We start from the raw sequence: 22,988 nt of genomic DNA on the forward strand, positions 1-22,988 counted from the left end.
TAAGTCAAATAAAACAGGAGTATCAAGACTATCAAGGAGAGGAAAATCTTGAAGGATTCACCAACGCAGTGCATGGAGTATCAATATCTTATTTATTGTTCTTATATTCTGTCTATACATTTCTTCGGATTAACATATGGTAACTACAAAGAACGACGCGTCCGGCCGCAAAATCTAAACATCTTAGAGCCGTGATACTTACAGGCAAACACTTATGTATAATCGTCGCTATATCGCGCATCAACAATCCGCGTCGTGCAGCTCTCACGTCTTTTCTTTTTTCTTTCTTTTCTCGTAACACTCTCTAACATACTCTGCGACAGCTGTTCGATTAATGCGATTGGTAGATTAACTAAAGCAATTCCCGCGTTATTTACAAGATCCGTATTTATTTTGTTTTCGTTTATTCCTCCGACGATAATATTTTGTCGAACATTACCTACACACATACGGCTTAATTATATCGACCACTTTATCTACACATGTATAAAGGTATATCGTTACAACGAGGCTGACGTCCTGTTATTTGTCGATTGCATCCCTTTCGATACGACGCACAACTTATTCCTTTTAAATATATTTCAGCCGTCTTCTCCGAGTTCGCCGAATGTCGAGTTGGAAGAAACGGAATTAGTACGGAGCGTATATTGAGTTTTACTGGCCACGCCGACCGGCGTTATCGAGTCTGTACCCGATAGTTGGCTTTGGAGCACCAGCAGAATCTAGGGAGATCATCTCCGTTGTGAATTATAACATGGAACCACGTGTCATAATTTCTTTCTCTGAAGGACTTCGACTTTTTGTTAAGAATATGAAAAGGATTCAGTAGTACTCCTTCCAAAAGAAGCTGATCCTTGTATGTGAAGTACAAGCGCAGAGACTTGCAAAGTGAGATATTATAATCAGGGGGAAAGCGAGCACCTTATCCTTCGACTGTTAACTATTTCTCAGAAATATCGTTCATTGCTCCCAAAGGTTCATTATCCAATCTTCCTCAACATTACTTTCCCAAGAATCGATATCACTTCACACCGCGATGGCCTTGAACTATTCTGCAGGGTTTCAACATTCTACCAAACCCTAAGAATCCACCATTCAGCACTTTCTTAGAGTCTCAGGAACATCCTATACTTCAAGGACCATAAACCATTCTTCGGGGTCTCTCCATTCTCCCAACAGTCTCATCATTTTCAAAAGTTCATCACCCAGCATCCCATTCACACATTCTCCTCTGTACTCTCAACAGATCCACTCCACTCAGGCCCCTCTTGAAGGCTTCCTCGTCACCTCAGCGAGTTCCTTAGGCTCGAATCCTCTCCTGCCCAGTCGAATCCCATCACCGCACCATTTCCCAGATCGAAGTCCCTCCTCCTTCCTCCCGTCGCCCCCCGGGCTATTGCAGGTAAGACCAGGTGGTGGCCTGTGCGTCGTCAGGTCACTCGGAGTAGCTAGTCTTGTCGCTGGCGTCGTCGGGACTGGTTTCCCGATAGGCGTCGCCTGTCCCATTCGCATGCAGACTCTGATTGGGCGGCTTGATCACCGTGGGCAGGTAACCGGTGCCCGCGTAAGGCGCAGCCAGGAACCTGTGTCTGGTCGAGGGGATGGGAGTGGTGCAGTACGCGGCGCGGGTCGCGTACGCCGCCGACACCGAAGCGGACGCCGCCGCGGCCGACGCCAACGCGCCTGCCAGAGGCGAGAACGCGGACTTCGGCTGGAGACTATCCTCGCAGACCAACACCTCCATGGCGGAGACTACGTCGCCTGCGACACAGACACCTTGCTTTCTTTCTGATAGCGATAATAGTGTGTGTGTGTGTGGGGGCCTTAATTGCTTGGAGGAGACTTAACGCGACTTAGATTCGATACCGACTGCTACGATTTGTTCTACTTGGACATGGTAAAGACGGGGAGGATGGTTTTTTATGTTTAGGTTGAAACTAGGTGCAGATAATTTTAGAGAGCCCTGAACTGAGTCTTGATTATTATTGAGGAGAAAGGATGGAATAGTATAGTTTATGTAAGTAGAAATAGTGGAGGTAGAACGTGGAATTGGGATTGACAGAAAATCTTTTCCTACACTATGTTACTCCTGTTAACTGAATCAGTTAATGTTATCTTCAAGTTTGTTTCTTTGTATATACTTTAACGCGGAAATCAACCCTAAATGACATTAACTCTCCCCGCACAAGCTTGGGAATGCACCTATGCTATACCATACGTATCTAATGGTAAATTAAAGTATATGTACTAAGAAGAAACCAGCAGTTAGGGACATTGTAACGCTATTACAATTGATACTATTAGAGTACTTGTAGACTTATTACTTATCTAATCCCACGACTATTGAATACTTAAACATTAATTACTCATCCCTCCCCATTAGAAACCTTCTCAAAAGACTTTACACCAATCAATCAGGCCTCAAAATATTCACGGGTCTCTTGAACTTAAGCCTCATCACCAAAAGGGTTGAATATTCGTCTGCGTATTAAAATGGAAACTCGAGAACGATCTATGGAATGTCGAGCGTTCCCAAATCATTTGAAAGGGACTGGCTAGAGGGTATATCAAGTTCTGTTCCGCGAATGAAAGCCGCGGATATCGGATTGCAGTAGACCTACCTTTGCATCGATGCAGCAGAGCTTCCACGTCTGCACGACGCCTTCCGGGAAATACTCTCAGAAGAACGTCCACAGGGGAACGTTGTTGTTGCTGCTGCTGTTGCTGCTGTTGCTGCTGTAACTGCAGCCCACAGGTCTGCTGAATGTTCTGCATCTGCATCTGCATCTGAATCTCGCGTGGCTCTGGCATATGATGGTGATGCTGGTGCTGGTACAGAGCTGGAGAACAATACAAGGAACTGGCCGCTGGTCCGTACAGTGGCGCGTACGGAGGAAAGTGCACCGCCGTCGCTGCAGCCTGAAACAGAGGCCAGAAATTCTGTTTTTTACCGAACGATCGAACTCGTTCGTATTCTGACTAAACAGGAATTGATTTATCAACAATCGATTTGGACCCTCTCAATCTGGGTAAGTAGTTTAATCTTATACGTAGAACTATAAATCTACGTGGAACCACAAAAGAAAAAATCTAAATTAGATGTCACACTATCACCATGATATTTCACTTTCAAAATAAGAGATGATGAGTTAATTCACATGTGTAGCTCAAGTTACCCGTACTGTGGTAACAAAAGCAGAGAAGTTTTGATTGTTCAGGACTGCTCTAAATAGAACACTACTGGAGTCCTTGGTCTCTAAATCGTAACAGATGTTCCGGTAATTTAAGACTTCTTTCCCAATTCCAAGAGTGTCCATAAATGATCATCAAAAGACTGGAAATGAATTCGAATTGAAGGCACAAAGTTTCCAGACGAACAAAACTCACCGCCAGCGAAGGCAGCGGAGGGCTAGGTCTAGGTTGCACAAGATCTACTGGTTGGATGGTCTGCTGCGTTTGTTGTGGACTTCCGCTTTTGCGAAGGCTGAGATTTTCTGGCGCCGGCGTGTCCTCTCTTTGTGGCGTCAGCGCTGGCGTCAGTGGTGGTGTATGCGTTGGACTCTGAGAGCCTGGCTCCGGACTTCCCTCCTCGGAATCGTTCAGACTACTGGACCGCTTCATTGTCGTCTCGTTTTCCGTCATTCCGACTGACGTTGGCACTCCTATTACATAAATGATAGCGCTTCATTTAGAATTTAGAAGATTGACAACTTACAGATGAGCTATCAAGTAGTGAAGTATCAGAGTGTTTAGGTTTGAGTACAAGAAAACGACGTCCTGAGTATCTAAGGATTTTCAGTATTTAAGCGACTGCTATTTAGATATCTAAATAGACCTAGCGCATCAGTGAGCCTGAAATCCCAGTATTTAATACCTGAATACCTACATATGTCCAAATACCAGACCAGTACACTATAGAACTATTATAGAACATCTTATAGATCTACTACTCGGACCGCTGTATCACTATTCAGCTACAGAGATGCTCTCAAGAGTTACTCCACTCTTGCAACTTTCAAGCCCTACGTCTACAACCTCTTAAATCAAACTTGAATACTATTCCTCATATCGTCACGTTCGATAAAGTTTACCAGCGTTTCAGTGCAACGAAATTCCAGCGATTCCAAAGACACTCAGCGGCAGAATTAGCACAACTTTGACGCAGAAGGGAGCCTTACCCAATGGACGGTCAGCAAGAAGTTCTCCACCGGAGTCAGAGTCACGGTCGTCTTCGTTACCGGTGTCGCTCGTGGAAAGCATTGTTCCCGTAGTGCTCTCAGAGATTCTCGACCTCTTTGTACCTGGAATAAAAACAGGGCGTATCGTTCGTGATGCAGAAGAAAAAGCACGCATTGATACGCACAATACCCATGAAATTCTCTGGCCGACAAACACTTTGTATTGTTCTACGACGCATGCCAGATTGACTCTTATGTGATCCTTGACACCGTTCAAAGAACGCTGTGCATCTTTCATTGCGGGACCCAATGAGGTATTTCCCATTTGTATATGAGTCCCGGTGCAGCGTTCTCGTTTGCACCGTTTGTGGTATCGATACAAACTAATTGCAATAAGCAATATTATATTTCTTTATCGTGTAGATACTGGTATTTGGAACTGACTTTTTGGAAAGTATTAAATTGAAATTAAACTGAAATAAAGTGTGAGTAGTGACTAACCGATTGAAAATTAAATGGCAGCTGCTCAAGATAAGAACTTAAATAATGAGAAGGACGTAGATATTAGATGCCTAGCGTACAAAAACTTTATGTAATTAATTAAATGTTAAACGCCCAACTGGTCCTTAAGGACACCTATAGTGGTACCTCTTATCCTGCCACAGCCTTATCGCTGCTGCTATCAAGGCAAAAGACTTTTAGAGGTAAAGGAAGTATGTAGGTACTGAATAAACTGGAGACCAAGAGAGAAACAAATGCAGAAGATATATGATGCAATAATATTCAAATTACCATTCCATCTGTCATGTCAAATCCAAAAGCTAATAAAGAGACAAAACCACATAAGGTGAAAATCGACATAGCTAAGCAACTGCGGGGCACTACTGATAAGTAAAAATCATCTAAATATTAAAAGAAAACTAAATATCCGAATAATTATCTAACAATCCCTCATCCAATTCCCCACCAGAATTCACCACCAACTACTCCTTCATCTACAAAAACACCATTCCAAACCACCAGTAAAGCGACAGCTAAACACAAGCCGAGAAACTGAGCATCGCGAAGGAGAACCATCCAACAGCAATTAACTTAAACACCGGGGACACTTGTTATAGTTGCTCAGAACGAATGAACCACCCCGCATCGTCGGAGAGGCACTCGAAGCAACCTTGTTATCGGAAGCGTGCGCGTCAAGAATTAAGCTCGCGAGCAGCGAAGGGAGGCCAGTGAGGGGTTACAGGGTTGGGTCAGGGTGAAACGGTAGGGTGGAAGGCAACATTTCCTCGAGGTTGCTCTCTCTTTCTCTTCCTCCCTCTTTCGAGCTCCGCTAATAAACGGCCGGTTAAACTTTTTAACGAGCGGTCAGCCGGAGCAGACTTTCTTCAGCGAGCAACGCACCCCCTCGCCGGCCCAGGGATTCTTTCACGCATTGGCGAGAGCTCAATGGCCGTGGCGCACGTGCATACGCCTCCGCACGTTATAACGGCACTCTCCAGACCAGGGTATTACTTTCAACCACGGCCCTCTCTGTGCAATTATTTCTAACAACCTCGAGAGCCAAGCCAAGGCACACAGTGATTCTTCTTTCAACGATCGAACGGCTGCCTAACCCTGCGCAGGCAGTGAGAGAGGGTGAAAGTGGCCCGGGCCGTTTTGGGAATCTTCCGACGGAAGTTACTGTGGAATTTCAGGTAAACTGGGAAACAGAAGTAGAATCGAATTACGAGGAACTATTAACGAAACTGGGATTAAAAAGAATCTTCAGAACAAATGGATTTATTGGTCTGGAATAATATTTTCTTTGATACCTGTGGGGTAACATTGATGTTCACAGTGAGTCTGCTAAGTGAAACTCTGATTCAATAGAGTAAATATATGACTAACTTGAGGAGGATACATTAAAAAGTACGTCTTCACGTGAAATCCTCGTTTGCTTTCATATAACACAGTCTTAAATGGTTTCTCTTAAGCTGAAACGCGTTAAACAAGATACACGAAGAAGAAGCAAAAACCTGCGTTGGGTAATTGAGTTGTGTTTAGAGAGCAATCTAAGCTAGCAGCTTCCTGGAAAGTCAATCGCCGGCTTAAATGTTGTAATAACTTCATCGTCTCTAGGACCTTGTAACCAAAATGTTTGAAAATGTTTGCGCACTGCGTATCGCCTGTACATCCACTTGATTTTTTGCAGTTCGAAAAAGTTTACCGATGGTAACTTTCCTAGGGAACGGTAAAGGATATCGGAATATCGCAGTTTCCAGGTTCCAATACTTACTGGTAACGAGGTCCCCGGTAACGACCGTCGCGCAAGAAATAAACGAGTCGCGGTTTTCCGTTTCACTTGAACCCAATCGTACCCGTAGAAATACAAGTTTCGAGCGGCCTGGTAACGACCACCGAAGAAAATTTCAAGAGCAGCCAGCATTCAGGTCTCCGTATTTCTTGGATACCCTGCTGCATCAGAAAGCTGACCACTTGAAGCAGTTGGGAACGACTTGATTCGATCAATTTTCTGTGTCGCATTGATTGCAATGAAAAACAAAGATCGAACAAACCAAGTTTTGGGAAAGAGGTTTCACAAATTGTTTAAAGTTAGCCAGCAGGGATTGTGTAAGAGCAGAAGAGTAGTGGACGTTTGTTTTTTATTTAAACTGGTTAATAGATATGTCAAGTATGCACCTCTTTTGAGTAATGTTTCTTTATTTATGCAACATCCAAAAAAGTATCAAATATGGAACTCTTGATTCTATTAATGGTATAGTCATTGTCTCTATAATCAATATTTGAATAGCATAAATTTCTTGAATCATGTGAACAACACTACATCTCAATTTTGGAACATATAATAATAATAATTGAAGAGTGCATAACAAAAGCAACCCTTATCAAGTTCTACTTTTTTGCTAGGAAAGCAGAAGAATACTGTAGCATTTATCAGTCTTGTTAAATTACTTAATGTTCTTTTTAACAAAATATTTATCATAATACGAACACATATACAAGATGTCCCAAAACTGATGGTACAAGTAGAAAGGAGATGATTCCCTACTTGAAGGATACATGGGGTAAGAGGAATACTCTCAATCTGACCACTGACTGCTTCTATGGTATGCTAGAAGCATTTTCCTTTCCTCGTTTACCCCTCAAACCTCTAAAACTGTAGTTGAGTACATTTGTGCTCGGCCAAAATTCAAAGCCCATTTTCTCGGAAACGAAGCGTAATATTAAAATTTTTATTTTACATTTTCGTTTTATTTTTCGTGTAGAATCGCCTCCTTTCCGCTTGTACCATCAGTTTTGGGACATCCTGTATATTATGTTCTTGATGGAATAAATTATATTGTGTTGTAAATCTCTTTTTCAACCATTAGAATGTATTATTTAAAAACATTGTAAAATTTTACAAGGGCTGTTTTTGTTATAAACTCTTCATTTATAAACAATTATAAAGTCTCGATTTCGCCATCTAGCGGTACATTATTATAATTTTTGTCCAACCACTTCCAAAATACTACTATCCAAAGATCCCTAGATACATTAGATAGTAAATATCCACCAGCGATGCTGTCTACTGATACACTAATTTTCAATGTGCTGAGCAGTGACATCCTCTTTCGCTTAATTTGCTCTACGGCGAAATTAATGAGAATCGACATTGGCACGAACTCAGACGAAAGGAATGCAATATCGTGGTCGACTGTTAATGTAGCCGCTAAATGCGACGGGCAGAAAATTCTCGACGCAACACAAAAGAAGAGGCCTCTGTGCGTTGATATCACACAGCTGGTGGGATTATGAGACAGTTATTAAAATATCATTCTTCCTGGTGACCCCTTGTCTCGACCCCAAAGTCACCCTCTTGTTTGACGCAACAGGGGTGAGCGTGAACTTGCGTGACATGGGTGTCCTCGTATGTGGTAGTGTGCATGCTTTGCCACTGACAAGGTAGATATAGGGTAAATTTAATGCTCGATGTTGAGGACGGTATTAAATTTGTAAATAGAGATTACAGCGTAATTCCAGGTCCAATGACGAGGGAAAATACTAGCAAAATGTGATAGTTACGTATAGAACATTGAATATAGTGTAAGTATACCTATGTATTTGAAATTCGAATTCGCCAAAGTGGAAGACGGATTATCCTCTCCTTCTGCATGCCCCCCCACCCCCCATTCCAAAATTGTACCTTTCTAATCAATAGATGAAAAGAAAAGGTGTGAAAATGGAAACTATTGTGATAGGTCACGCCCTTGAAATACGTCGACACAACGGGTCACAAAAGGGAACACAGTATCGCAAGCAGGAATCTTTTTTCCTGGTTCTCCTTGCTGTATCCCCGGGTATCGGATCGGTGCTCGTGTCTTGTATTTCAAGAAGGGTGCGTGCGATTTATTGTAATCTCTCGTCCTCTCCTTCTCTCTCTGTCATCAGGCACACACGACACGAGATCTAACTTCTCCTCTCGATCTTCTGCTGTTCCTTGGTGTAACGTGTCCCTGCGCCCTGGGTCTATGCTTCGAGGCGAGCGAGGAAGTTAATAAAACTCGTTTCGATGTCGAAGAACACGGCCAGTATACCCACCCCCTTGTAACGCTAGAGGGTTTATTACGGATTCGAAGGTGAATGGAATCCTTTATTTGAAACGGTGCGTCCTGTGACGTACGCAGTGGGGTATTAAATGTGTTTCGCTTTGGAGTCTCTCAGTTGAAGAGAGTAGACAGAATGAATTAGAATTGCGTGTCAATTCAGTAGAGGGATAATTGAGACATAACGAAATTGGGAATACATTTCTTTGATCATATTTTATTGCTCTCTATCCGATTAACTTAGAATTCCAAACAGTAAATATAGAATTCGGAAGTTGGTACGAGGAATCTAAACCTACACAGAACTATCCTTCCTTTGGAATTCTGCGGACCCTATAGTGGTTCAACTTAAAACTGCATCAACTCTCAAAGATTGCACTGCATACTACATACCATTGGAGCAATTTGAAGAATTTCCACTAAAAACACTGTGCTCTGTTCAAAATTACGTCAACCCTTAACCATAACCGATTCAACCCATCACCAGAAAAATACAAAAATCTTCACCTCAGCGTCAAAAGAATCACGATGGTTTCGTCACCTCTTTCATAACATTTCTCCCTCTCAGAATACTAAAAACAGAGACGACCCAGCTTCGACGTTCCAGCACAGCGTGGGTCAGGATCGTAGAGGGTGAATCAGCGGTGCCGATAAGAATAGGTTGTATCGAGGAACGAACGGTCGCGGAGAGACGGCAGCTCGGCCTAAGCCTAATTTATAGGGATGTTTCGTGTCCTCCACAGTTGCCCTGCAGCCTGTGTCCTATTACTCCTATTCTCTATTATGCAGCGCCGCCGTAGGCCGGAAGCTCCCGATATCTATATGCCATTCTAAATTATTCGGCATTGTCCTCGCATGATTCCATTGTCCGCGTCTGTCTCCACCGTACGCTGATACGCGCCGCGCCGCGGGGTTAGGGCGTAGACCTACAACAACGCGTCAGCCGTGTGCACACGCTCCAGCCCCGCGTGTATCTGCTTCGAGTGGCGTCTTGTCATCGGTCAAGAGTGCCTCCCGGACTTGTACGCCCGCCACATCCAATTAATCGCACCGAGCCCAGTAAGAATGCAACCGTACATCCCACCAGCGAGAACTGTCATCGATAGAGATCGCTTCGATGACGAATCTAAGTGACCCTTGAAGGACATGGTAGTTTCAGACTGTAGAGCGAAAACTGTGGAAACCCTACAGTTTTAAGGGTGGCATGTTTTAACAGATAATGTCACAGGAATTATATCATTAGAGAGCTTGTGTTTTCTGTATTAAATGGTTTGTAGGTATTTTTGAATCATTAATCGATTCTTTAAAAGAATTCTGACTAATTCTAAATAGAACTATGGTATGATGCATGCTATGTGCATTCGACAGAAATGTAGGAAATGTGGGAAGATATAGGAGTCTGTACGACACCGACATACGGAACCCGTCGCTAAGGAATTAACCCTTCGTAGACTCGTGTCTGCGGACAGTCGCCCGAAATTTATTAGATAATAGCACACCTATGTAATCATAACACAGAATTTGTGTAAAAGTACTGTATACGGGATTGGACTGGTCCACTGAAAGGGTATCGGGCTTTTTTCGGTGGACCATCATCGTCCGTAATCCAATTTAATTAAATTCAATTTTGTTGCTAATTTTATTAAGTGTCAATTAAGCTTTCCATTCCGTATTTCAGAATCATTTTTACTATGATTATTCATACTTCACAAACATTTACACTGCTGAATGAGCAACGTTCTGTTAGTCTTGCGCTATGAATAAGCACTATTAGTCACTTCTGTTTTCACTGTCTATGCAAAGTGCAAATTCGTCAGGCTTCCCCACTCAATCCCCATTATACTCGATAGCCTATATAAGAACGCAACCTTAGATATTCTTAGACATTATAGTAGACTCTACTAAACTCTACTCTAACTCTCAGATAAAATTCAGACTTATCCATACTACAATCATGTACTCCAGTTGCACTTACTATGTGTCGTCACATCGATTAGCTTAATGTTTAGTTGTAACTGGTGTTGAAAATAGAAACTTTACCGAAATATAATATATTATAAAGTCCTATAATCGGTCTATGGCGTTTTTCACCCGGAAGTCCAACAACATAATTATGAACTCCATACTAAATAAATAACTGTAATGCAAATTCAAGGTTTCCAGAGTATACATGTTAATTTAGTTTAGTTCAAGTGCACACGACCGACATTGACAGCAATGCTTTATTTGCAACGCGTACACAATCGGTTAGTTTATCAGGAATTGATATTGTAAGCAATAAGTCGCGAAAAGCATTGACGTTGAAGTAGCAAAAGTACTTTGCTTGAAAAAATGAAAGTATTCAACAATAATACTTTCAAGGATTTTAAAGAAAAAATAGAAAGCCGATTTATAATTTAGTAGAAATCTTTCGAATTTGAATATCATTGAAATAGGAGGCGTCTTTATTGTACCTATCTATGCTACCTATCTATGCTTGTAACTATCTATTATTGTTGTTAAGTTGCAATATATACAGTAGTACACACTAGGAGAATTTGAATGATAGCTCTGAATTTTTATTTATAATTCACATTCATTATAAAACTAGGTTGTAAACTCGCATATGCTGTGTCCCTTTTTCAGAAACATTCACCCAGAATACAAGTTTTTAGATACAAAGCATTATCCATTTTCCCAAAAAATCGTGATATCTTGAGAAAGGGTACAAAAAGAGGGTGAAATCGATGATACAGCGTAATCCTGTATTCTATCGGGAACAGAAAAATTATAAAGGATGGCGCGGGTCGAATCTTCGCAATAAATAACCCCTTCGAGGCGTTACAGTTATCATCAACAGCCTCGGTTACTCATACAACCCCGCAGTACCACGAACCTCGTGGTCCGTCGCTTTTCGAGACCCCGAGTAATGCGAGGGTCACAGAAAGCACCCACTATGAATTATCATTTCCTATTGTTCGGAGGATCGTAAAATAACCGGCTGTTTGTGACTTCTAGAATCAACGGAGCTACGTTCTTTCTCCTCGTTTCAGCGAGTTTTGTACGTCGATGGCTGTGGACTCATGGACGACCTCTGCAAACACTGGAGACTCGCGCAAGGAAAGCACTTTAGAGATGGTAAGAAAAATAGCGAGCGGTTTGTGGCGTAAAAAATTGAAATAAAATTTTGCTACACAGCTACGCTTGCAAGGCTTGTGTAAGATGAGTAATAATGACAGTAAAAGATACAAGGTTACTGTGTTATATGTAGAACTTCATGTACCTATAGTTGTAAAGAAAAAGAGCGTAAGTCACATTTTTTTGTCTTCATTTTCCAAATACAGACGTTCCAAATTCTAAATCTCGTTTTCAGAGACATCAGACTTGTATTTTAATTTATTCTCGATCCTCAAAGGAAGGTTCCTTTAATACAAATATTATCTTAGAAGTATTATTTAAACTTGTAGGTATTAAAAATACAACTTTTATCTTGTAAGTGTATTTGTTCATTTGAAGTATAAGCTCAAATTTTTTAAAATAACAGATATGCAGAAAGTTCATAAAGAAACAGAAATGCCAGTAAGAAAAGGATCCTATTTTACTAATTGAAAGAATCAAATTTTTAGACTAATCATCTCAATTATTGTTTTCAGGTCGGCTTCTCCAATTCCTCAGAAATCTATTCCTTCCACGAAGGCAGCAAAAAATCACAATGACATGATCGCGATGAATTCTCGCCCCAAATAAGCTCGAACTGAATCGTGAGACGGTTCTGTCGACTCAGCTCGGCATTATCGTTGCTTCCGTCGCGGCAGAACGCACCTCTCATTTCTTTCTTGGCGGTGATCGGATCTTGCCACGGAAAACATTCCAGGCCCGGCCGCTGTGAGATTAATTAATCTGATGCGACGACGGTGAAAGGCGGCCGACTGCACGAGATATTCCAGTCACGAAGCCCCGAGAGCAATCGCTGCCACGGCCGTTTTGCACGCGTACTCGCCCTAGAAGAACGGCGAGCCGAGCGACGCCAAAAGGACTCTCATTATTACGTATCGATACGCCCGGAAAATAGCAGTGGCTGGTCCGATCAACGCGCGAAAAATGACGTGGGAAATCGGTCCTGGCTGGCAGGCAGGAAGAAAAGCAAGTATTGTGAACGCGGGAGAAAAAGTTGAAGACAGAGGGTGAAAGAAGGAGACGAAGAGGGGAATAAAGGGCAGTGAAGTGGGAGCGGTAGAAAGGAGGGAAGAAAGGGAGATTTGTGCGAAGGCAGCGGTGAAGGGAAATGGGTGACGGTGATGAAGAGAAAGAGAATCAGGCTGAGAAGTGAGAATGAAGGGAATGGAATGGGAAATGGAATGGGAAATGGAATGAGAAATGGAATTGTGGGTGGGATTAATTGGGATGAAAATGAGGGGTGTTTTGAAGAACGTATAAAAAAATAGACAGTGGCTTGAACTAGTAGAGATTAAGAGAAATTACCCTTAAAGAGGGTGGACAGAAGAAGTAGGTGCAAAACGAAAGCCATCCCTTAAATTGAGAGATCAACACTAACACATTCGAAAAAATAGAAGACTTCCCCCAGAAAATAACAATAAATTTTCCCAATATAAGGCACAAGAGGTCACTAGTAATAATTATTGAACCACGAGTAAACAAAAATAACGAAGGAAGCAAACGAGACAGAGAATCCAAACGAACCCGAGTAAACCAGAATTGAGGAGAAAGGTCTCGAAGGGAGGGTCATAGAGAAGAGCAAGAATCACGAACTCGGTAGTAACGAGAGCCAGAAGACGAAGCGAAGAGGAACGAAGGTCCTCCAGTGAGCAGTGACGACAGAAACAGCGAGCAACAGCCCGATCAGTCATTAAATCGTCGCGATTCCCTTTTGTTTCCCAGCTGGAATGTGTGGGCGTCGATTTATCCGTCCGTGTGTTTTCGTGTGTTGCGTCGGGTGAAAGGGGTGAAAGCGACCGTAGGGAGATGTATATACTCACTCTGGATTCGATGGGTGGTGAAAGAGCCAGAGCGAGAGGGTACGACAAGGGTCTGAGGGAAGGGATCGGGGCCGAGGGGGTGGTGGGACAAAAAAAGAGGGGGAAAGGGAGAACGGTGGAGAGCGATCGGGCGTAACGTTTTTAATTGTTTCGCGCCCAGCCGCCTTTTGTTTCGGCGTTTATGCCTCGTAAACGGTTGCTGAACGCCAACAGGGGCCACGGGGAGGGTGGCACCAGAGGGGGTGGACTCGACCTCTGACTCTTTTCACTTCCTCCTGCTCGCTCCCCTTTTTGCCCTCTCGCGCCTTGTCATGCTCCTCGCCACGATCCCGTGGAAAACCGAGAAACGACGCGCGACGCCTCCTCGCCACGGTTTCTTACGCTTCGTGCACCCCGCCCTCTGGAATGCCTTCCTTCGCCCATCACGTAAATTCAATCCTCCGTTTTTGTCGAAGTGCCAACGATTATCCACCCCTGTTAAAGCTGAGCTGATTTTTTGACATTGTTATTGTACCTTTCAGTGTCCTTTCGCCCTCTCAGTTAGGCATCAATCTCTTAAATGTAGAAACTCAGAATAGTAGTGCATCGTGTATCGATATGTCCAAAAGGTAGTATGTACTTATCACGTTGGGGACAGATGACTTAGCCACCCGTTGGGTCAAGGAATAACTTTCCTCATTAGCCAAGGATACATCATTGAAGTCATTTTTATACTTAGAAGATTGTTATCAGCCGCAGAGTACAGTCTTGGCAAAGTACACTGGTTTTGAATGTGTTGTTCATATTTCCATGGGATTTCAGTACTTCAGGATAAGTATAGTGTTCTGCTGACAAGAAGAACCCTGGCAGCAATGCAGATCTACTGGTCTCAGGACTCTTCTTGTCAGCAGAACATGGTAGATTTGTTTAGCAGATCTCTGAGGTTACAGCACTCAAAGGTTTCAAGACGACAGAGCTGCGTTGTAACTTTACATTCAGGAATCGCTAATGTCGTTCGACTTCAACGAAGGATTCACGAAGTTGGAATATTGAGTACGAGGTCCACAGCTACTTATGTTTTCGCGACGTGCCTGGCAACATTGTTTGCAAAGAGTCAGCGCATGGCTTCGCAGAACATGGCCACGGGAACAGCCTTAAACCGACCACTCTATCCCTATTTGCATAGGTGTAGCCGCTCCTTCGAATGCACGTACACGTGCAACGCCGCCGTGGAAGCACGTTTTCAAGTGTGTTTGAACAAAACTTCTGCCAGCGTCCCCCTTTTCTCTGTCCTACGTGAACATTTACTCAGTTTTGCGATCATGAAGAATCCGTACTCTTGATTGACAGAAATTTCCTTTTTCTCTGACAAATCCACGTTTTCCACCATGCCTGTGTTTTTTGAACGAGATTTGAAAGTATTAAGGATGATATATCTTCTTTTATACTGTCTCATGATAAGTACTGAGCTTAATTTGAATCAAGAGTTGTCAGCTAATAATAGTAAACAGAATATTCGAGTGAATACTGCAATAATTGAGCTTATAGGGAGCATTAATTATAATAGAATCTTGACTGTTACTAAAACATTGAACTGAATAGGAGTGGAAGTATCGAAGACTCAAATCAATGCTCCCTTCTCTACTATCATTTCATATTTGATTTATTCTCGCTGTTAAGTAATTATATGCATTTAACTTTATTATTATTATTGGGTATCTCATCTGACATAGTATTTGAAGTCAATTCTCTTCCCAAATCGAGAAAATATCGTAATTTAACTGACTTAATTAAAGGTACTCGTGTAACTGTTCTTCCACGAGTGTGCAGATGTAACAGAAGAAAGAAGAAGCCCTTTAGTGAAGTAGGCATTTGATTAACCGTCGCTTCTTTCCGGAGCCGTTTCGGGCTTCCGAATAATGTTCTTCTTTCTTTTAAATTGAAAGGGAAAAACGATCCAGGCGGCCACAATCGCCCGGTGAAAAGGAAAACCATCAGGGATGAATATAAAACACTTCGCGATAAACTCGTGATTGCAGTTTTTCACTGTGTCTCGCCTCTTCGTTGTTCTTTGACTCCTTAAATATGCACACTCGAGTTAACTGGAGCTGCATTGCATATTAAGTTATCAACATTTTTTTGTCCTGACACATGTAAGTATTACACAAAAATGTGTTCCACTGAAGCCTTTCACAAATAAAAAACCGATCTTCTTTTTGATCAAAGAATCGCGCGTTAAAGTGTTAACATTTTAGCAACCGCTTGGAAGCGGTCCGTATTTCGGAACCGTATTTCGAACAGACTCCCATTTTTTCTACATTATTTTCAAATGCATAGTTATAATATGCATCATATTTCAAGTCTATTTAGGAAAATGTTTGTAAATAATTCTTTATCGACTGTAAAAAGTGTACGAATCATTTAATTTAGACAATACAAGCTTTTTAATGGTACATTTTTCATTTTCGTTAATGTTCATTAGATTAATGTACGTAGTCTATATAAATACTGGTTCGTCGATGTCTCAAAAGCTGTGAGGCGAAGATGTTTCTCTTTTGAAAATCGTTTCGACTACAAATTGCTACAAACTAGATAGTTTTAGAACAAACTGACTACTACATTAATTATCAGATCGCCTCGATTGGCTCTTGGAGACTAGCAACTTAATTACTGACGATAACAGTTACTAAAAGATTATGAAAATCCATAAGGTAATAAGCCACCGTTACTCTTTGACTCCGAGTTATCGTCGCCCCAAAGAATCTTCTGATTTCCATTTCTCGAGTGACTTGACAAACTGAAACGTATCATGACAACATTTTGAACAGGTTATCGCACCCTCCCATCCTAGGAGTGTCCCTTCCGAAACCTTCGGCCCATCAAAGACAGTACGAAAACTCGAAAAGGTTCCTCTTCACCGTCACCCTGGAAGACCCTTCAGCTCCGACTGTTCTAAGTATCGCGATACCATCACCCTGTTCCCGCGGAGCAGAAGAACAGTGAGATGAAGGGGAGACGATGAGCGAACGTACACAGTCGAGTGAAATAATTTCCTGGTGTCCTGCACAGCCACGAAAGAGGAAGAACGGAAGCGAACTGGTCTTTCACAAAGTTTCTTGGACACTCGAAGAAGCTTCTACTGTGAGAAACTGCCGGATAATGGCCCCACCCCCTCCCCACGAGCACCAACGAGAGCCGAGTGATCCTCCAGGATAAAGGGTGTACTACACACGTACACACAAAGAACGGTTCTTCCACTCGCGTGTGTATAGACGTCTACAAAGCGTATCCTCCCTGCTTCGAGGAATCCTTGGATGGAAAGACCAAATCTTTGTGTCCTCCTTTTCGACGTAATGACTGCGGTACACGTTTCTGCTCCCCTTTGATATGCGAGATCGACATGCGTGCCATCCAAATTGGCTCAGGACCTGCCCCGAGACATCCAGAAAGCGATGCCCTCCAACCGTTTCTTTCTGCTATGAAGGGACACTTCTGCTACCTTCCTTAACGGTGGTCTGAAGACGAAATAGAAAATTCTTGGAACCCTTCGAGCTGACCGCAGTTCCTTGGATTGTTTTTCAGAGTATAGGGCAAAACTGAAGACTGGGGTGTTTTGCAAGAATATAGTGGAAGAATAACTGTTTTGATGTCGGACCAGATTTTATCAGAAAAAATTGAAATGTTTTAAAAATTTACTTATTCAACATTATGTAGATAACTCATTTATAATTATGAAATGGTACAAGAAGTAACCCGCAGAAATTGATGAATTGGGGTACCATGAAATTTCTGTATCCTACATCATTTTTATAACAGAATGACAGTGACCCCACACTAATCGAGGGTGAAGTCTGAAGTGAGTCTTCCCAGTTCAAAGAGCAACTGATCTCCAACTGGTACAGAGTATAAGAGGGGAACGATATCTAGGAGATACGTACAATATCGTCGAGACTCTGTCTACGTCTAGGGAGATGAGAAGGATAGTGCATCAACCCTCTCCTGGCAAGCTCAGGATCTTCGAGCTAGCAAGAATACAGAGACCGACCAACCAACAAACCAGTCGAGAATCCCCCGCGGTGGGTAGGCACTGGCCCGAGAAATTCAATTACGGCTAAACTTCTCTCGACTGAAGACGTAGCCCGTCTGTACACTACTGTAAGCACTCTGTTTCGAAGATCGAACGCGGAGAGACATCTTCTTGTGCACTTCCGACCCCTCGACTTTCCAGAGGCGAAGGAAGATTGTTGGGCATGCGAAGAAGAGGAGCGTAGGTGTAATTGAAACCGAGTGAAATGGAAGTTTCCACCCCCTTCGGTTAAAATATCCTCGTCGTGCCTTCAAGTGCAGCAGGAGCGAAAAGAATCGTGAAAAGTGATTTCTGATGAGTAAATTTATTCCCAAGCATTCGTTGCGCATTCTACAACCATTACTAATTACTTTTAATTATTTCATAGATTTAAAATGATTATGAAACGATAGGAGTGAAAAATAACCAAAATTTGTGGTCAAGTTCGTCTACAACAACATGACTAGACCATTTTCGCGAAATCCCTCTAAAAATCGACGACTACTTTCTGCTTTCTCTGTATGTGCGTGTCTGTTCTGATAAACGGCGTGACGACAAAAGCACAACTGCTATAAACAGTTGTTCACAGCTGTTGTAAACAAAATTTTTCTGACATTCCGTTAAAACTGTAATACGAGCAGCGGAAATACGGCACGTGACCAAAGGAAGAGAGAGAGGGGGGGAAAAAGCGCATGCGTTCAACACGCATGAATTGCGTATGAGTACCCATTAGGAACGTGCGTGAACATATACGACTAAATAGGGCAAGTGGCCAGAGACCATAATGTTAAGTAAATAATGGCCAAACTCCTGGCCCCTTATTATACCACTCAAAGCAAGAAGTCATACTCGTTAGTGGCGGCTTTTAATTCTCTCCGCGCACAACCCTTCGCTCCTTTCTAGGCTTCTTCGCCTTTCCTGCCTCATTCTCACCCTTCGTGAAGTGCATACGCGTGCCGTTCGCTCTCATAAGAACGCGTGCTCCCGTTCCTTCACGGTGAACATACACTTAAAAACCTCGCAAACATCCACTTCATGACCTTAACTGGTTAAAGGTATCAAGAACATAAGTACATATGACCCTAGCGAAACTAAACTCTTGAAAACGTTACTTATTGGTAGATATGTTGTAAATAGTAATTGGAGCATATTCAAAAGCATTTCAGTAACCTCAACAATAATCTCTTCACCAATGCGGGGACCCAGAAGAGATCAAAATTGCGGGTCTCTCTCAACCACCTACTGTCCTCATATTAAAGACATTGTGGAGGACGAAGATGCTTCATGTTTAGTGATGATGCACTCACCTGCGATTCCACTAACGATTGAATCCTGCTTTTCAATCTTGACTTGTCGATATTCGTCCTGCGGAAGCCTCTTTCGCTGCAAGAGGCCACAATCAGGCTGCTGGTGTTGCAATTGCGTTTGTATGTGAGCGGCCGCGGCCGCGGCTGCGGCTGCCGCCGCCGCTGGAATTGCCAGTCCAGCTGGACTCGCTACATGGGCCGGGTGCGGGGGCGGACTACCAGCTGGCGTGGTTGCACTCGCTGCACCAGGGAGAACGGGGGCGGTGGTGCAGCTGCCCGCATTATACTGCAGTTGCAGCCCCAACTCGCGCGCTTCGCTCTCCTCCTGGGCCTGCTGCCTCCGTAACGCGACCTGCGAACCAGTTCCTCTTCAATTAGAAATCGCGAGTCGAGATTATGTATGAGGGTGGATAGAATGATAGGTCAAAGAAATTTAGTAGAATACTTGAACGTGAGCCGAGTAACAGGAGATTTTGGATACGACCCTTAGGTAACTTGGATAGTAATACCTAGCGTAGCTGGGGAATTAAGATTCTTGGTATGGGAGGGTTAAAAAATTGCATAACTGAGACAGCGTTTCCTAATGTAGCCTGATGGCTTACTCACATAAGTTTATAGGGAAGAAGTATCTTTCAACTCATTTGCTCTACATAATTTTAAAATGTATTGAATTTTAGCAATAATCAATTAGAAGTATAGTAGAACTTCAATTAACCGGGAGCCAATTATATCCTGCTTGAATTATATTTTAGTAACAGTCTACCGAAAATAACAAAATTAGTTAGTAGATATTGAACCCTAGGTTTGACTCTTGTTTTATAAGACTGGACTTTACATAGCTGATTGAGGTTCTACTGTAAGGAAAAGGTTGGACAAAACGGAGTACTTAGAATTTAACTGCTTATCCTGAGCCACATTTGCGAGTTAGACTTAATTTCTTCATTTAATCATATACAATGAGGTGTGTAAGGTAGTTTTCATTTAATAGTTATTGATCGATTCCCGTGAAACTGTATTTTTTTAAAAAGGTTTTGCTTCCGTTCAACCTAACCAGTCAGATAAAACGGGGTACTTATTCAAGTCAATATAAATCAATGTAAGAATACTTAATTCTTACTTTTAAATGATTTATACACGAGTTGTATACAAAGCAATGTAAGTCATTACTACAAAAAAGTAATAACAGTTGTTTTAATAATTTAAACAAGGAACGCAAACAGTAAACCTTTTTTATTTTATATTATATCTTTCATTGATGCTCCTTATTCCTTTCAAGTGCTATTTCCTCTTTTATAAACCTATTCCTCTTGTATATGATTGAATTACGTTTTTAATAATAGATTTAATAATAATATTGGAATTGATTGAATAAAATAGGGTACCTTGTTTTGTCCAATGCAGTTCTATAAAAAAAACGTCTGGCATTATTTAACCAAGCGAGTTATAGATATTATAAAAACATATTTAGGAAGCCAGATAAAATCTTAAGACATAGTACTTACTTTTTGTACATTGTTGACCAAACACTCACAAATCTCTTTTACAAAATGTGAGAAAACCATCGTATGATATCGAGACTATAACCTTCCGTAAACTATTATCCATTAGCTACGCGTCGCAATATAGTTTATGGCTTTCAATTGTTTCCCGTACATTTACACTGCCGAATTTACAAAAGCTGTAGCAATAAGTAAATACTCTATTTTATTCAACTACCCAGTTTTATCCAATCTTCCCCTAATACAATTCCTCAAATAGTTTTATAATAAAATACTCAATGTAAGAACCTGTACGCAGAAGTCACACTAGTAATGTAAACACTAACAGAAGCAATTATCATTTATAAGATTATTGTAGAGGTAGATAGTGTAAGTGCACAAAATTTGACTTTGGATCAAAAGAATAGGAATGAATTTAGTGACGTGTCGTTCGAAGATATCTCAGAAGATACGATACAGAAGCAATCGGGAAGAAGTCCCCACAAGTACATGCACGATGTCATGATTCAATGAAAGGGTTCAAAGTATAATGTTATAATGGACGATTCAAGTTACAGCATTCGGAATTCTATCAAGGATTTGACAATTGCAGAGAATTGAAACTTAAGCACTTGACTATTTCATGTGTGTAAACAGTAAATAATGAGTTCAGAACGCTGATTGCGACGGTAACGACCTTTTCATGGTTACACAGTGGGTTAAAAGTGGTTTCGCGTGCCCCTCGAGTTAAAAAACATAGGAAACAATAAGAGGAAAAAGTCACATGTTTCAAGAGACCCTTTAGTCGATTCTAATTGAATTAGTTCACACTTCCTTGATCCATTTCATGAATGTCACGGGAAAAAGGAACGGCGCCCTTAACCCGCGTCCCAGCGGAATGCTTTTCATCGTATTTGCTACAAGTACCTTGCTATTTTCGAGGATAAAAATACTCGACTAAAGTTTAAGCCAGTGTTACTTCATCCATCTAATATTGTTTTCAACTCATTAACCATTTGAATTTTGTAGGTTATCATTTAAATGGTTCTACATATTTTCTTCATTCTATTTAACGTACAAATTGTTCGTCAACAGTAGCAATAATACAATTTGCAATAATATATCACTTTATACGACTTGGTTTGAATTGTGATTCCATTAGCTATAGAGTCATTTAGATAACGTTAGGTACATATCAGACTTGGGCATTATATTATTCTTTCTATCATTCCTATTTGCAGAATATTTTTTTTTAAGAAATTTATCATAAGCAATTTATATAAGCAATATAGCTTGACATGTAATAAAATGAACATTGGAATACCAAATTCTAACCCAATCATATCAAACATAATAATAAATAATATAATCGATGTCCGTTGGATTGTCAAACATAAAGCGCAATGCAATTAAAACCACTACTCTCTGACCGCTATGCATTACAATTCAACAATTTCCATTCACAAACAATTACGCGCTACCTTTTTACTCAAAACATTCATATATTTAAAAAAAATACAGAAACGATTTACAGATAATCACTCAAGAAGAAACTATGTATTCTTACACCAAAACGAACCATCGAGCAGCCAGCTAAACTGAACTTCCGGTCCAGGCAATTCCCTTATTTACTTACATTCGAACCACTTGAACACAATTTCACTCCTACAATACCCAAGCCGGATAGACCTCCTCAAACGATTAACGCTACGTTATTATGCATTCTGTTTAACAACACTTTACCTGAGCAGCCATAACACGTTGCCTCTCAGCGATTAGCGTACATTTAGCACACACGCAGTCCCGCCAGCGACAGTAACGCTTGTGGCCCTTCAGCGCCGATACGACGCCGTGGTTCCGGCATCTCGCGCACTTCGGTGTCCTTTGGTATCTCTCGGCACTGGCACGAAGAAAGAACGCGGCTGGTAGCACGTGATGTTGCTGCTGTTGCTGCTGATGCTGCATCAATTGACCCACGTCGACACCAAGACCCACACCCCGCGGTAACGACATCTCGAACCAAGTCAAACTTCAACAAGAGCGAGAAGAACCGAAACGAACCAGAGATCACTAATCTACTTCTAGATCAACAACAGTCACAGACGATGTTCCGCGGTCATATCGTCGACTGCACGTCCGCGGAGGAGCGATCACCAACGATCAGTCTCCGAGCATAAAGCCCAGTGTACACTAACACGAGACGCGGGTGTCATTCCAAACAAGCCGCGAGGCTGATCACTACCGAAAGTCTCTCATTCCACCGACTGCATATCGCTACGGGCCTTGCAATACGATTTCCTTGCTCTCAATCCGCGTTCCACGGAGCCACGTCGTGTTCGCCGAGGCGACCACCGATCCCCACACTTTCGATCGTTACTCTCGAGGGTACGGGACCCGCGGAACCGGGCTAACCGTGGC

General features: G+C 42.0%; 1 protein-coding gene across 1 annotated transcript; it reads right to left on the bottom strand.

Moving 5' to 3' along the window:
- Positions 1 to 79: 79 nt before the first annotated feature.
- Dmrt99b (doublesex-Mab related 99B) lies at positions 80 to 22,988 on the bottom strand. Its single transcript, XM_076388449.1, has 6 exons — positions 22,314 to 22,988; positions 19,093 to 19,444; positions 4,179 to 4,301; positions 3,388 to 3,662; positions 2,622 to 2,919; positions 80 to 1,761 (listed from the first exon to the last, which is right to left on the bottom strand). Exons 1-6 carry the CDS (start codon positions 22,581 to 22,583, stop codon positions 1,436 to 1,438), a joined length of 1,644 nt encoding a protein of 547 aa, XP_076244564.1. The 5' UTR covers positions 22,584 to 22,988; the 3' UTR covers positions 80 to 1,435.

This window comes from Calliopsis andreniformis, chromosome 2 (assembly GCF_051401765.1).
Source record: "Calliopsis andreniformis isolate RMS-2024a chromosome 2, iyCalAndr_principal, whole genome shotgun sequence".
NCBI lineage: Eukaryota > Metazoa > Arthropoda > Insecta > Hymenoptera > Andrenidae > Calliopsis > Calliopsis andreniformis.